General features: G+C 31.1%; 1 protein-coding gene across 1 annotated transcript in view; it reads left to right on the forward strand.

The window, feature by feature from the left end:
• LOC142329707 (putative peptidoglycan muropeptide transporter SLC46) overlaps positions 1–17,549 on the forward strand; it is a 159,587-nt gene that overhangs the window by 105,734 nt on the left and 36,304 nt on the right. The window contains exons 4-5 of the mRNA XM_075374420.1: positions 3,907–4,008; positions 13,761–13,898. Coding sequence (XP_075230535.1) covers positions 3,907–4,008; positions 13,761–13,898 — 240 coding nt within the window. The remainder of the gene's footprint in view (positions 1–3,906; positions 4,009–13,760; positions 13,899–17,549) is intronic.

A 17,549-nucleotide genomic window follows, 5' to 3' on the forward strand; every position in this document is an offset into this window, starting at 1 on the left:
AAAATATAGTTAAAAGAAGAGACAGACTTATAGGCCACAAACTAAGGCATCCTGGAATAGTCGCTTTAATATTGGAAGGACAGGTAGAAGGAAAAAATTGTGTAGGCAGGCCACGTTTGAAATATGTAAAACAAATTGTTAGGGATGTAGGATGTAGGGGGTATACTGAAATGAAACGACTAGCACTAGATAGGGAGGGAATCTTGGAGAGCTGCATCAAACCAGTCAAATGACTGAAGACAAAAAAAAGTGTGATAATTTTATGACAACAGATTCAAACGAAGTACACAGTTTTGATTGGTGACCGGTTGTTAGTATAGTCAACCTATACAATAAAGTTATTTAAAAATATTACTAAAGTAACATACATTTCAATTTATTTTTTTACGTAATTATTTCGTTTTACCTTTGTAAATTATTGAATAAACACAGCTAAATTATAGTTTTATAAATTTTGTATTTCTTTTAAAATTATTTTTAGTAATTAGAATTTTATGTTTAAAAATAATGTTTATTAGGAACACAGAGAATAATAAGATTTTCTGTCTATTTTTCGTCCATTTTGCTTCAATAAAAAACCGATTTTTAAAAGTAATATTTACTTTTTATTGGCTGTGTTAATACAAATTTTTTCAGAATTGAATTTTCTACAACTTTTGTTGTAAATCAGTCGCATTTATTAGTCATTCAACCAATCTATTGTACTACCAACTTAAAAAAACTTGTTTTTCGACACCGAATTTTGTGTTTTACTTTGGATATCTTAAAAACTACTTACAGTTCTGGGACCTGTTTCAACTTATTTCCCAATTCAAATTACATAAGAAATCATCAACTTATCTTTAATTTGGGTACAAAAAATTACTGTAGGGCTTCTTTTTATTAGAAGAGCTGAAATCCGGGGGAAATAATTCGCTAGCCGTAACTAGAAAACAAGCGTTTCCAGACCTAATTTATGTAAAATTTTGTCGTTATTTTCACCAGCAGAACATGGATAAGACACTTTCCTGATTTGCAGAGTTCCAAATTATTCAGAATTCGTTTAGAAAGGTTTTCTTTTTCAAACATTATTACATCTATTCGTTAACTACTCTCTCTAAATCCTAACCCTTTTATTTCTAAATAAAAAAAATGACGTAAAATAGGTTTTTTAGGTTTGTAGTACAATTGTTAAACGACTAATAAATGCGAAAAGTTTAATGACAAAACTTATAGAAAATTTAATTCTAAGAAAATAATGTAAATACAACTAATAAATAATAAATAAATACTTTTAAAAATTAGTTTTTTAATGGAGCATATTTTTTATTTTCATATATATGCGTTATATAGTTGTTACTTACAGTTTTACTAATTAAAATCAGATTTTAATAAAATTCCAGGTAAATTTTAATGGTTATTCTAATACCACTTCATCGATCTCCGTGGTGGAGTGGTAGCGTCACGGCCTTTCATTCGAAGGTCCCGTGTTCGAATCCCGAACAGGCTTGGCATTTTTCATAAGCTACCCGCTTCCACATTCCCACGTATAAGCTTTATGCTTATATATGGAATTAATTGATCAGGAAAAAAATATTTACTTCACAAAAAAGTATTATTAGATAATCGGGTCTTCATAAAAGAACAGTGGGATTTTGAACATCGATTAAATGAAAACAAAAATATTTATAGTTGATATTTATTTATCGAATTTAATACATCAAACAATTTTTTACATAACTAATATATTTCAATATATGTACATTAGTCGCTCGGCAAATATCCAATCGATGCTCAGTTTCTACTCGTACCCGAATTAACATATCTTCTGTTATGATTACAATCGCTTTCCTTTAAAGTGACGTAGGTCGCGTATTTTTTGCGAATAAACAATGCATTTTATATACCCTCACAAGAAAAAATTGGAAGGTGTCAGGTCCGGAATCCTTAGAGAACAGGGTATAGGTCCTTGGCGGTCTACCCATCGATGTCTAAATTTTCCGTTCAAAACCTAGCTGACGAATACATTAAGTGGGGGGATGCGCCATCTTGTTGGAAATGAATTTGTTGTACGTTTTCAAGTTCATCCAGCTGAGGAAAGCAGTAATTGTTTAACATATTGAGATAAGCATTTCCATTAATAGTATTTTCAGGGAAGAAAAAAGGTCCGATTACACGATTTTTCATCATACCACGCCAAACATTAACTTTAAGCGTATCGCTTCGTTTCTCAAAAATTATATATGGGTTTTCAGATCCCTATATCCGTGAATTGTGTACGTTAATACACTCATTAATATGGAACGTGGCTTCATCCGTAAAAATTAAATCGTTTAAAAACTATACGTTTTCATTAATTTTATGGAAAATTTCAACGGCAAAATGAAACGTTTTTCTCCATCATCAGGTCTCAATTGTTGTATTTTACATGTAATTTCAATCTTTTATATAAAACTTCATGAATAGTAGTTGTTTTCGGAATATCTAACTCGAGGCTTGGACGAGAGGTAGATTTGTTAGGACTTCTGATTGCAGATTGTCTAATTCGTTCAACAGTTTCGTCTGATACTCCGTGGTCTGCCGGTTGATTTTTTCTTGAGAATAGATCCAGTTTCTTCAAACTATCTGAAACAACGTCGTATATTATTTTTTCATATTCACGTCGAAATGTACGATGAACTAAAATTACGGACTTTAATTTAGCCTGCCACAAAACACACTGCTTTTTCTTAAATAGTGAACATAGTAACGTACTAAACACACCTCAACAACAATATAAAAACTAGTGTGGTAGTTTGAACTGCTGTTACATATTTGAGGCTATCAGAACTACCAACATAACTTCTCAAAGTTTCCCTACTGCCTTGATCTTTCTTTTCTTTCTTTTTCCCGTTAAGCCTCCGGTAATTACCGTTCAGATAATACTTCAGAGGATGATATATATATATATATATATATATATATATATATATATATATATATATATGAATGAAAATGAAGTGCAGTCTTGTACAGTTTCAGTTCGACCACTCCTGAGATGTGTGGTTAATTGAAACCCAACCACCAAAGAACACCGGTATCCATGATCTAGTATTCAAATCCGTGTAAAAATAACTCAATTTACTAGGACTTGAACGCTGGAACTCTCGACTTCCAAATCAGCTGATTTGGAAGACGCGTTCACAACTAGACCAACCTGGTGGGTTCCTACTGCCTTGATCTGAATTACAGAAACCCCACAATTCTTTAATGAAGACACTCTGTTTAAGATAAGTTTTAATATTAAGCAAATTAATAAAAATGGTTTTTCTTAATTATTTTAATAAAACGCAGAACTGATTTTGCCCTGCTCTCCCAAGTTCTTTCTTTTATTAAAAAATATACCAATTAGTCTGTATTTTTCAATTTTGAACGCTAGGATGAGAGGGAGAAATTGGATTTACCTGAATCGAAGTTGTCGCATGACTTATAAGCCGAGTTCTTCCTTCTCCTACTCACTTTCTCAGTATGTGAATTTCATAGATCCTGTTTCGATGCGGCAAAGCTGAGCAAGTAACGAATTGTGCCAACCTGAAAATTTAGCAATGTTGTCCCACGGTTTAGCAGTAGTGGAGAATTATAATAATGCCAATGCCTAAGAGGAAAGTTCCCTCCTACTTAACGTAAAATTTATGTATTCTAGTGTAAAAAAGTAAAATTAAAAAAAAAATTACTGCGTTTATTATTTACAAAAATGCATTTTGGTACTCGATCCGATATAACTTAAATTCAAAGTATTACCACCGATATTAGAAATTGATTTATGGAGTGTCTTAACATAGCTTTTTTGTTGTGATAGTAATGTTTTTAACCTTTCAGATTATTTATTATTTGATTAATTTGTTTTTTAAATTTTATTATTTATTTTTATTATTTTTTTTTTTTTAGGTGAATATTCAGTTCTGCTGTTCTACGTCAGGTATAAATTCCAATGGAATGAAGTTACATATGGAGTCTATGTGCTTTATAAAATGGTTATCATTCTCATAGGCAAGTTAATTGTAAGATCATTTTCTCTCTCTTTCTCTCTTTCTCATTTTTTCTCTGTTCGTCTGTCTTTATTTTTTATCTATGCACGTACGTTTCACATATACTTAAATACATAACGAAATGTTACAAAACAAGTATAAATTTCTTTAACGCAGAATCACCAAAAAAAAAATTGAGGTCACTATATTCTTTTTTCACACCTCTGGTATGTAAGCCTTTTTATTTCTTTACTCATTTAGCAATCTTCTTCACTTTTCTAGTTTACCTTTTTGTCGCTAGATCTCGTTATCCTATACTCCAGCTCTCAACTTAATATTTTATCATGTGTTGAAAAATATTTTTATTTTTTAAATCATATTGGTTTGTTGGATCTCATTGTGGCATATAATTTTCTTCTATACACCTTACAAAACACATTTAAAGTATTTTTAATTAGATTAAAACATAAAAGTTTAATAGGAAATGGGCGGTATCGTTTTTTGTAAATAAATATTTTTCGATTAAAAATACTGAAAAAATTTTGAAAAACTTTCTTAATATATATTATAAAATTTTTTTTAATTAATCAAACTGTTTATTTATTATATATTTTATATAAAAAACAATAATAATAAATAAATAACATAACGATAGAAAGTCTAAATCATACATACCTAGATTGTATCGTTGGTTTAATGGAATGCTGGTTGTTCCTATCTCAAAAAAGAAGGTTTTCAATTCATATTACAACACATAAATTTAATTTTTTTTTTAAATATCAGGAAACCACTTCTTTCCTAGTAATATTGATCTATATATATATATATATATATATATATATATATATAAGAGGTAATTGTATCATAGTACAATTACTTCTTTTTCTTTGAAGGTGGAAATGCATTTACGCACGAAGTGTCGGACTCCTGCTGGTGGTCTAATCCAACCGCCATCAACAGACTACCAACTAAAACCACCCCTACGCATCCCGGAATCACCCCGAGTCATTACTTCGAGATGTGTGGGCGAACACACTCGTACCAGCAACAGGTCTCGAATCTTCAGTCATAAAAGTGAAATCACAAAACTAGTAACACGTCGATATATCGCGACTTCAATAGCAGTCTGCGACTCAACATATTTCTATTACCGTCAACCTTATTGGTAATTATGGATAAAACCTTGCCTCCTCCTCGGTTTTCTTTTTCACTAATGTCCTGATAAACGTGGCCAGGACGTTTCACTTCTTAGCATTGTCTCTCCGATACTGTCCGGGGAGATGGGAACCACTTCTTGGACTACCTGCATTCTCAGAAGCTCCCATCTAGGGCACACAAAAAATGTGTGCTCGCCAGAATCGACTGCTGCCGAGCAATACTCGCACTCACGGGTGACTCTCCTCCCCCTCTCAAACAGTTAGGAATTAAACCACCCGTATCCACTAAAGAACTGGGTGAGATAGAAGTCCAACTCCCCCAAGCATCTATCCACCCAGTTTTATAGTACAATTACCTAGATTTATAGATTTGTACCTAAGGAATGGATTTTTTTTTTAAATGTAAAACAATACCATACCTAATTATAATCCAAAACCATTTAGATGAAAAACTGAATTGCAATTTCAACATCAAGAAGGCCTGCAAAAATGTTAGTTATTTTAAAAAAAGGCTGTATTTTTTTTAAGGAGAAATTTATGTCTCATGATGAATCATCTACAACTAATATGGAATTACTAATATTAATATTTGTTACAAGTAAGTCGTAAACTATTTTTAATTCAACTTAATGACGCGTTTTATAAATTGTTCAGTCATTTTGTTAATTCTCTCTCAAAACAACATTAGATTTATTAAACGTCTGTAAAGCCTAGACGTTAAAAACTACACTTTAACTGCTAAACTGTAATATTAAAAATTAAGAAAAAATCAATTTAACAGATTTAAACAAAAAAAAATTATTTTAAGTTATAAAAAAGTTTTATATTAAGTTTAAAATAAAACATCTTTTATTTTATTTTTTTTTTTGTCTTCAGTCATTTGACTGGTTTGATGCAGCTCTCCAAGATTCCCTATCTAGTGCTAGTCGTTTCATTTCAGTATACCCTCTACATCCTACATCCCTAAAAATTTATTTAAATATTCCAAACGTGGTCTGCCTACACAATTTTTCCCTTCTACCTGTCCTTCCAATATTAAAGCGACTATTCCAGGATGCCTTAGTATGTGGCCTATAAGTCTGTCTTTTCTTTTAACTATATTTTTCCAAATGCTTCTTTCTTCATCTATTTGCCGCAATACCTCTTCATTTGTCACTTTATCCAACCATCTGATTTTTAACATTCTCCTATAGCACCGCATTTCAAAAGCTTCTAATCTTTTCTTCTTAGATACTCCGATCGTCCAAGTTTCACTTCCATATTAAGCGACACTCCAAACATACACTTTCAAAAATCTTTTCCTGACATTTAAATTAATTTTTGATGTAAACAAATTATATTTCTTACTGAAGGCTCGTTTAGCTTGTGCTATTCGGCATTTTAATATCTTTTATATATTCTTAAATTCTTTTTTAAAATAAAATTTCAGTTTTATAAATTGCCATAAAAAAAACGCCAGAAAATTATCAGGGTGGGTTCTATTCTCCCCACCCCACCACTACGTTATGGTTCTACCATTTTTGTTTTTCTTTTCTTTAACTTAAATTACATTAACCTTTCTTTAATTTGATTGTGTGGGAAACCCACACAAACAAATTAAAGAAACAAAAATATTACATTTTCACAAGGACACTGCTTAATAATACCTCCTATGTAACGAATATCCTGATCACCTGAAACAATGAATATAAAGATCAAAACACAAAAAAGTAAAGATTTAAAAATTGCATGAAGTAATAAATGAATAAAACAAAGAATTGGTAGCCTGTTTTTATATTATTTTTAGTGTCTTCTTTTTGGTCTTTTTCCAGTTTTTGATTAAATTTTTTTCTGCTTGGTTTTATTAGAAATTGTCTTGTTAAATTTCCTCTCTAGCTTTAGTCGTTTTTTACACTCTTCAACATTTTTTTTTATAATTAACGAGATTTTTTAGCCTTGCGGTTGTTCTATTTTTTTACAAAGTTGTTGTTTAAACTCTATTTTCTTGTTTTTTTTGTTTTTTTTTCTATTTAAGTCATTCCTTGTTTGTGTACTCCCAGATATGTAAGCAAAATATGAAAAATAGGTAAAATAGAAAGATAAAAAATAGAGACGTGTGATGTTAAGGGGGTGCTGAAGATAGATAGATTAATAAAATACGAAATAAGAAATCTTAAGACAAATAGGTAATGACAGAATTTGTTCGTCTCTTACGAAAACAAAATAATTATGTTAATTGATCGTGTGTTAAGACAACCATGTTTAATTAAGTTATGTAATACGAGGATTGTTGAGTCAGTTTTCGGCCTGAAAAACATAAAATTTTCCAAAAATTTTCTATTTTCAACGAAATCATCTTGTAATTCGATACATTTTGACCGGCGACTTTAAAATTTTTAAAACCCTCATTATAATGCGTCCAAGTCTTTAAAATAAGCGGTTATCTCAGTTTTGACATAACAATTTGAAGTTAATCTTCATCCTGAGCTATTTCATCAGGTTTGGGAAGAGGAAGTAACTGGGAGCCAAATCCAGCGAATATGAAAACGCTTCGAAGCGTCATAGATTTTTGCAGCAATCCCCGCGCCTTCTTCTAACACCGAAGGTTTCACACAAAAATTCTTCCTATATCTAACTTCAAGTAGATCATGTTCTCATATCAAACACTAAAAATACTATCATTATATCAGCAAAACAGTGTTAAACACAACAGCGATAATTTTATCCTACAATTCAATTTACTCACGCTCTTTTGTTTTACTTAAAAATCAAGAAGCAGATTCACAAATCTAATAAAAACATAATTTCTCTCTGCAACGATCTGCTTTCAACAGCGAGGTCAATGCGTATACCCTCCACACCGCAGAGTTCTCCACACATCCTTTTTTCTTCCTAACAGCGAATATCTAATCTAACCGGTGATCAATGTTAGAACGCCTATCCTGGTGAAGTAAGCAACTAGGCGGGCCGATAGCCAGCCGGATTGCTAGCATTACACCTCGTTAGTCATCCTCCACAGGGCTAAGAACTTAGGAAATCAGCAACTATGTTCCATTCTCTTTCGGTTTACCATTTGACTTGTAGATCAAAATAATTGATCCTTGCAAGCTCTCTAGCTACTTTGGTACGTTTAGCTTCGTACCTGGGGCAAACATAGAAGACATGGCGCACATCATCAATGGCCCTACACTCTGAACACAAGCCTGAATTGATCAAACCGAATCTGGCCAACCTATCTCAAAAAGCACCATGTCCAGAAAGAAACTGTGTAATCTGCCGATTGAGGGAAATGCACCTAATTACCTGCATATCTCTTACTTCAGGATAAATTTCATGCGTGTAGCAACCATCGAGCGATTCAGTCCACCTGACCTGCTATAAATGGAAATCCTGGTCGTCTATTTCTTTTATGCGGCCTACCTTCTTAGGATCATAACGTAATTTGCGCTCAGTTGTAAGGATGTCAATAGGCTTCATTCCAGAAATAATAAGGACCGCCTCTCGAGAGACAGTCCGGTAGGAACCAATCACAGATAACAACAGAAGACGCTAGGCTCTCAATAAAATATTCCTATAACATTTGTACCTCATACGATGAAACCAGACTTGCATGCAGGCGTATTATCGTGGTGAAAAATCACTTTCTTTTTGTCCAGATATGGGTGTACCCTTTTTTCGGTCCAGCAGTAAAGTATAATAATTCCAGATGGACGATCCTACGTTTTTTCAGGTAATCTATGAGCACCGAACTAGGTGAATCCTAAAAAAACCATAGCCGTGACCTTTCTTGTAGATAGAAACATTTTCGATATCTATGGTGCACTTTCACCTACTACCATCTACCGTTTGGTTTTAAATGGTGAGGGTTGTAATGATGAATCCACGTTTTCTTTACTGTGATAAAACATCGTAGAAACTCGATGGAATCGCGTTTAAATAAGTCTAAACACCCGTGAAAAGTGTTTAGTCAAATGCGTTTTGGGAAAAATTTTAACTAAATTTTAAAATTAAATATTATGATAATTAAAATAAACATTATCAGTTGACCTAGCTATTTAATTTGTAGAAGTATTTCGAAAATTATTATTCATTGTTATTCGAGTTATTATTAGTGTAACCTATTTTTTTGAAGGCTGTCATTATTATACTCCATCATTAATTTCAATATTAATTGTTTGAATTATATTAATAGTTGTAATTCTGAAGGTAATACGTAATGAAAACGTTACTACGGGGCATTTTACCTCATTTTAATATTATCAAGATTTTTTCGTTTTTGCCTATAACTCAAAAACAAAGGCATTTATCGAGAGAAGATTTTCGTTATCATTTTTCTTGTAACATTTTTTATTAAAATCATGTACCACATATTCATCTTCTTATTTTAAAAAACCCAGTTTAATTCAATACGCCAAATTAAAGATGGCCTACAAAATTTTTAATCACATCATAAAGTAGCAATTTTTTTAACTAGGTAGATCCGCACTTGTTTCTACCTCCTAGTATCCTCAGTTTTGAAATATGAAGCCATTTCATTCTTTAATATCATCCTGTATTTTACAACTAATCAAAGGCTTTTTTTTCACTCCTACTCCTTTGGACCAGGCCAACAATTAAGTATATCTCTCCAGGGAAGCGTCCTTTAACTCTAAGGACCCTCCCCGCCTACCGACAGTATGTCCAGCATGGCAGGTCATCTCCCCGGTTGGATCTTCTGTTTTAATTTTGTACCCGCTCTGATGGGGAGGTCACCATGTCTGGAATTCCCCCCACCGGTATCGGGTTTTTTATCTTTATTTTACTTTACCTCTTTTTCCCTACTCTACCCTGGAGTCTCCAGTCCTTCATTGAAACCGGCACACCTAGGTATTCCGGCCCTCATGACAGAGGCTATCCACCCGTCCCTACGCTAACTCCATCTAAACCTCCCCAGCCGTTCATTGGAACCAACTCACCTAAGCATGATGGCCTCCCGGCTGGGACTATCCGCCCTACCCTATCTAAAAACTCCTCCATCTTCCTTCTGCATCCTTGTTGCGCAGGACTGTCACCGCGAACTCCTCGACTCGCTTCCGGTTGTCAGCCGATGCATGCGTGTACTCCACTAATTCTTCCAGACTGACTAGGTGTTACGCCAGCCTGCAGCATGCGCTGCTCGTCTCATTGAACACAGTGCAATGTCGTGTGTTTGGCAATATCCTCCAGGTCACAATACATGCATCGAGGAAAATCACTTAACTAAACTAATCAAAGCCTGCTCTATTTTACATTATTTTGTTAGGAATTTTTCATTATTTAAAAAATTAAAAAAGTCAATTGAATGAACTATAATCATGAAAAAAATCAAATTTTTTGGCCCTCTTTTTTTACACATGCAAATATTGTGCTCTATAAATTCCAAAAGTAATTTCTTTAAAATAAGTGTTTTAAATAAGTCAAAACGGACTTTTACCACACCTCATAAACTTTCAGACCGTTTCTTAAATTTATTTTTAAGTTTAATTAGTTTACACAAAATGTAACAAGTGATTAATTAAGCTATTAAAAATAAAATAATTAAGCTAAATAATAAACAAGGTATTTTTGCAACATTTGCAAAGTATATAAAACGTTATCATTGTTTCAGTTAATGTGCAAATAGGCTCTACATAATAAGGAAATAGATAAACTTGCATTACTATCAAACATTTACAACTTAAAACAATAGTTTATGTTAACAATGTAAACAGTTCAATGACTTTAAAAATGAAAAAATGTAAAAGTTTTGTAGAATATAAAACATTTAAAAATCTAAACGAATAAAAATACATACATATTTTTTTTTATCTTTACGAGAACAAATGCAGTTGATTTAGAACGATAAATCATTTAATTTCAGTAATAATAAATTAATTTTTAAATAAACTTTGATTTAAATTCAATTTAGATATTTAATTTAATAAATGATAAAAAGCTAGTAGTAACGATATATACTTTTTTTAACGATATCGATTATTTACTCATAAATAATCGACATTGTTACTAGCATTCGGCATAGATATCACTTCTTGATAAAGATCAAAATTTTTGATTAGTTAAAAAGTGAGCATTTAGTAAAATTTTCAAACAGTCCCTTGCAAAATATCTTACCCCTCAATAAATAACCAGCAACTCATCCAATTAGAAATAAAATCTGAAAACATAATTGTAGGACTTTCACGTCACGCGGTTTTATTCTGATGCACGGCATACATGCACAGACACACAATTTAAAATATGCATCCTTATATTTAAATATAGTTTTTTGTTTATTTAATTAATTTATTTAATTCTACCATTCACCTGTGACCTTAAAACATAGCAGACGACTACATCAGTTACTTTTATACGGACAGCTGATGTAGTCTTCTTTTTTCTTTTTTATTAATTTAGCCTCCCGAACCACCGTAAGGTATTAATTCAGAGGATGATATGTATGAATGTAAATGAAGTGTAGTCTTGTATAGTCTCAGTTCGACCATTCCTGAGCTGTGTGGTTAATTGAAACCCAACCACCAAAGAACACCGATATCAACGATCTAGTATTCAAATCCGTTTGTGAAACGTCCATTCTGTATAAACGTATAAACATTACTTCTGTATATACGTCAATGCTATATTAGCGCTCCTTGTGATGAGAGGAAATACTAATGATAAAGTATACTTACTTAGCCACCAGTTTATTTACAGCATTTTTTGCGATGGGGGAGGCGATTTTGCAAAGATTTTTTTTTTTGGAAATGTTAACAAATACGCCTAAGAAATATAAGACCTTAATTAAGCGAAATCGCGAGATACTGAAGATGACCTTGCTCTAAACCTCACCCCCTTCACCTTTTAAATTGAGAATTTAATGACATCAATGTTCAACAGAAGTAATGTGACTAAGTCTGGTCAAAATCGGTTAAGTAGGTCTGGAGATGTAAGGTGATTTAGAGGACGATACCGAATACACACACCTACATACAAGATCCGGAAAATTTCCATCCGGGGTTTGAATTTTTTGGGTTCTTTAGACGTCAAAACGTAAAGATCCGGTGAAAAACCGCATATGCCCAAATTGGACCAACTACAATACTTTACCTTTTAAAGCTATAACTCTGCAATAGCACTTGACGAGTAAAAATAATAATAATAATAATAAATAAAATCAATCTTTCCTAATACACAATTAATGTATCAAATTTAAAGATAATTAAAAACTTGGTCTCAAATTCATCTAGAGCCTTAGTAAATGGACTGTCATCCTGAAAACGTAATACAACTTTGTTTATCTCATAAATATATTTCGATTTATTATAATACTTTATTTTTACATACAGAATAAAATTTGTATCATTTAATACAGCTTTTTATTATTCAATGGAAAAAATTAAGTAGATTCGTTGATATCTATCCAGTTTTTAACTTAATATATAATTATATTTCTTTGTAGTATCTCCAACTTAATATGTTAAAGTAAAAAAAAAAAAGTGAAAATCTAATTATTTATTTATTTGAATAAGTGTTCTGTCTGGCAATTACTGTAATTTATTACGCATTATTATCTACGTTACGTTCTTATATACGTTGATCTACAGTATTATGTGTTTTTCGTGTAGTCGCGACAAATTTAATTTCTTCCAAGGCATGAAATGGTATATTTACTCTTAATAAATTAGAAAATCGACTAAATTTCATAACGGAAAGAAACACTTTTAGTTTTGTGCATAAAATTGGTGACAAAGGTCACAAATTGGAGACCTTTGGTTTAAATATTTTCTAAAACATAAAACCAAAAGCATGTCATTCATTCATTACACATACAAATTTTTATAATAAAATATTCAATACCTTTCCTTATGAGAAAAAAACAATTTTAATTTAGTCTGAATCGCTAAAAAGTTTTAAAAAATTTATAAAATCTTATTTATTAATGGAAATATCTTTAATGGTGGCGTTTAATATTCTAAATCCTCTGACAAAGTTTAAAAACTTTTCTTACACAGATAAAGCAACAATACTAAAAAAAAAATTGAAAAAATTTAATTAATAAATAAAAAAATGTTATAAAATCCAAACTGGAGGGTAATTTCAAATTTTCCAGGTATTACTTTCAATTGTAATCTATGAAATTTTAATAAATTAAAAATCATGTACTATAAGTAGCCGCCACATAACAGCGAACTTGGATGATCAGCCCGCACGTCACTGTTATACTATCGTTCTCTGAAAATTGGGACGCCATGATTAGTCAGTCATCTCTTAGTAGCATAAACGTGATGCAAATTACGTTGGGTAGTAATCGTCGCCAATTAAAAAAATTATTCAATTAATAAAAGTAATTTTTATTTCAAAAACAGAAAAAATGGGGTAAATTTTTAAAAAAATTAAATTTTTGCTTAAAGGTATCTAAAATAAAAATGAGTAGACAGAGAAAGTTATGATAAATAACATGGTTTTTGAAACACAAAGCTATCTTAAATACTTTTTGAGAAAAGTGTGCCTAAAGTTTTCACAAATTACATTAGCCATATAGCCTTTACCACCTAAACTTAAAATAAATTAATTAGTGTTTCAGTATTTTATAAAGAATATTTACATAGAAAAATTTTATATAAAAAATATGACATTGTTACAGGTACGGCATTTGCTATGGGTATTCTCAATAGATGGTTAAAAGTAAGAGATTCCATAATCGGTATTGCAGCATGCTGTACTCTAGTGATAGCCGCTACCGGTAATGCATTTGCGAGTAGTCCTTGGGATTTATATTTTTGTAAGTATTTTGCATTAATTATACATTTATACTTTCTTAATATTATTATTATCTTTATTAAATAGTAATCTAACTATTTATTTACATATTTAATAAACATTAATAAATAACCTTGTGATTAATAGGTAAGATAGATATATACGTGTAATACATCACAGAAAAAGAGTGAGAGTGAGTGAGAGAGAAACGAAAATAAGGGCTTTATATGTGTGTGTGTGTGTGTGTGTGTGTGTGTGTATTGTATCTCTCTCTCTCTCTATCTCGCTCTCTCTCTATCTCTCTCTATCTCGCTGTGTGTGTGTGTATTGTATCTCTCTCTCTCTCTCTCTATCTCGCTCTCTCTCTATCTCTCTCTATCTCGCTGTGTGTGTGTGTGTGTGTGTGTGTGTGTGTGTGTGTGTGTGTGTGTGTGTGTGTGTGTGTGTGTGTGTGTGTGTGTGTGTGTGTGTGTGTGTGTGTGTGTGTGTGTGTGTGTGTGTGTGTGTGTGTGTGTGTGTGTGTGGAAATACATCGATTGAATTAGGTACAAAAAAATTAAATTCTTTTTTACTTTTCGATTCTTTTTTAGTTTTTTGTAATTTCTTTTTCTTTTTTACTTTTAGCTAAATAACGTTAAACATTAAACAACATTAAAGAGGAAACGTATGGGGTCATGTCAAAAATGGGATATCGGATTTTTTGCAAATCTTTACGTTTTAGGGTCCACTAGTCATGTTGACCAAAAAACCATATATATATATATATATATATATATATATATGTTTGTAAGTATACGTGTCGCACTGCTTATGGCATTACATCTCAGGATTGACCAAACCGATTTTCTTCAAATTTACTCAAATATTTCTATGAATTAATCTTACTCTTTTTTTTTTGAAAATTTGTTGAGGGGGTGGGACTATCGCGAAAACGAAAACCCCGCGATTTTCTTTAGTGAAATTTTAGAGAAAATTTTATTAAACCAAATTTGTTATCTACGATGTACATGTAAATAATCCAAAAGTTATTTCAAAAATCAACCCCCACCTCTTAAATTTGAAATGTACGTTTTTTCATCTTTTGTTCTATAAAATTTTGGTTTAAATATTTTTAAAAACTTATTTGATAGTTTATATTTCATACACAGAGCTATCAAATAATGTCACAATTTTTTTTTTTAAATTTTACACCATTAATATGTTTGTGTATTTTATTTTTGTTATAAGTGTAAATTTCTAATTTTATATTTAACACAAGCCCACCGGACTGGTCTGGTATTTAATTTATATACATTAATTTTATCAAATTAAATTCTCTAAAACGTTTTATAAGTCATTTAAAGCTATTGTACCACAAACCTAAAAAAAAAACTTGTTTTTCTTTCGACACCGAATTTTGTGTTTTACATCGGCTAACTTAAAACCCGGAGTTACAGTTCTGCGACCTGTTTTATACTATTTCCTAGCTCAAATTATATAAGAAACCACCAACTTTACTCCTTAATTTGAGTTCCAAAAATTATAGGAGGGCTTCTTTTTATTCGAAGAGCTGAAATCCGAGCGAAATCTTTCGCTGGCCGTACTTTTGAACTTTTTGCATTATTTCATCAGTAGAACAAGTCCTGAAAGTTTTTCCTTTCTTCGTGCTACATTCTCCTATATAAAAACCTATTTAGTTCCAAGTTAAATTACAACACTAAAATATGTACATCTAAAAAGTTTCTTCTCCTAGTGAGTACAGTGTATATAATGAATTGTTTCTCATAAAAATGTGTGTATTAATTTCTTGTTGCTTTACGCTACCTATATCAATTTTTTTTTGTCTATGAGAATACAAAAAGTTTAAGTTACGTAGATTATTATATGCAGTGCGTATTATATAAATTATCCAGTGGCTCTCTACTATTTCTATTAATACATTTTTTTTATCGATGTTATAGAAGTATACTTTTCGCTTTTTTTTAACCTCCGGCACCACCGCTAGATATTGCTTCAGAGGATGAAATGATGAATGATGTTGTAGCATGTGTGATCGGGATTCGAACCAGGGGCCTCCGGAAAGGCCAAGACGCTACCACTCATGCCACGGAGGCCGGCTATACACGTATACTTGACCTTCCTTTAAGTAATCAAACGTTTTACCTGATTACAAAAACAGGTTAACATTTGATTTAATATAAATTATATTTAACAGCGTCTAACATTAAATTTGTGCAATAATAGGAATACATTATTTTTTAATTAAATTTATAAAAAGGTAATTTAGTTTAAAGTTTGTGGTAATGACAAAATTCATACGTATAAATGTTATCTCATTTTAAATTATTTTATTTTAAAAGGATGAATAAACAAGCTATTTGTTACCGTAAAATAAAAAAACAATTTAAAAACGCTATTCAACCAACCTAGATGAGTCAAGGTTGAATGAATTAGCATTTATTAAAATGAAAAAGTGTCTTAAAGCTTTGAATTTTTTTGTCCGAAATATTTGAACAAAGCATATAAATTAATGTCAAAAGAAATATTTCACTAGTTTCTGAACTGTTACAGAAAGAAAGCGTAAAAGCACATTCAAAACATTTTCTTTAATTTATTTATATAATCATTAATTTTTACTTATCTTTAATTGTTCACAACATAAATCTCACTGCTATATGAAGAGATAACGTCTTTTTCGTTTGCTCCCGATAATTACGAAAACTACTGAGACAAATAATTTATGAAATTTTTACCTGTAACTTTCTTAGACCCCCGGTATGTTTACCAAACTTTAAATTTCACCAATATCACTGCTGTATAAATAATAAATAAAAGAATCTGATGTGAACACCACATGACTTCCTTGTACGCCTATTAAATTACATATACACATTTTTTGCTGCACTTCATTTAAAATTATTTCATTTGAAAGTGAGATATTTTATTTCATCCTCCAATTATTTAATAAAGTGGACAGTTACACAGTTGCTTTGCAGTGGTCACCACATTACATCACACTTTTTAGTGATATCCGTATCAGCATTTTGTGTTAATTTATATATTAATTTTGTTTCACGTCGCTCAAGTAGTTATATGGTGTAAGTCAGAACGTGTCGGATCTGTAACCACTAACAGATAGGTTCGAATTCGACTTCATATACAAATATATTTTCTTTTATTTTTTTTTTAAATTTAAATATATCGATTTATTAATAATTATTAACCTCTTAAAGATTTTTAATTAAATTCAAAAGTATATAAAATTTTATTTCTCTGATAACTTTTTTTTTCAATCTGAGGTTAATAATTGCTAATAAATCAATATATTTAAATAAATAATAAAAAAAAGTTAACAAAAAGAAATGAAGTCGGATTCGAACCGATGAGTTACAGCCTTCCCTTTATAAGATCCAAATATTTCATAATTAAAATTGTATTTCGTTGTAACTGTGGAACCGGTGAAAATAAGTACCACTTATTATATACCGTTGAAAAATTCTCAATGAGAGCTTATTACTGTATTTAAGAAAAATTCCAAAATCCAAAATTTTCGATTTTGGGCACATTTGGTCCAGTAAATGGCAATCAAAAGGGGAGGAACACAACTAGATGTTACAACAATCCAAAATTTCAACATCCTACGGCTAATTTTTTTAAAAGTTATACGAGATACATACGCACTTACAGACGTCAC

This window comes from Lycorma delicatula, chromosome 9 (assembly GCF_047948215.1).
Source record: "Lycorma delicatula isolate Av1 chromosome 9, ASM4794821v1, whole genome shotgun sequence".
Classification (NCBI taxonomy): Eukaryota; Metazoa; Arthropoda; class Insecta; order Hemiptera; family Fulgoridae; genus Lycorma; species Lycorma delicatula.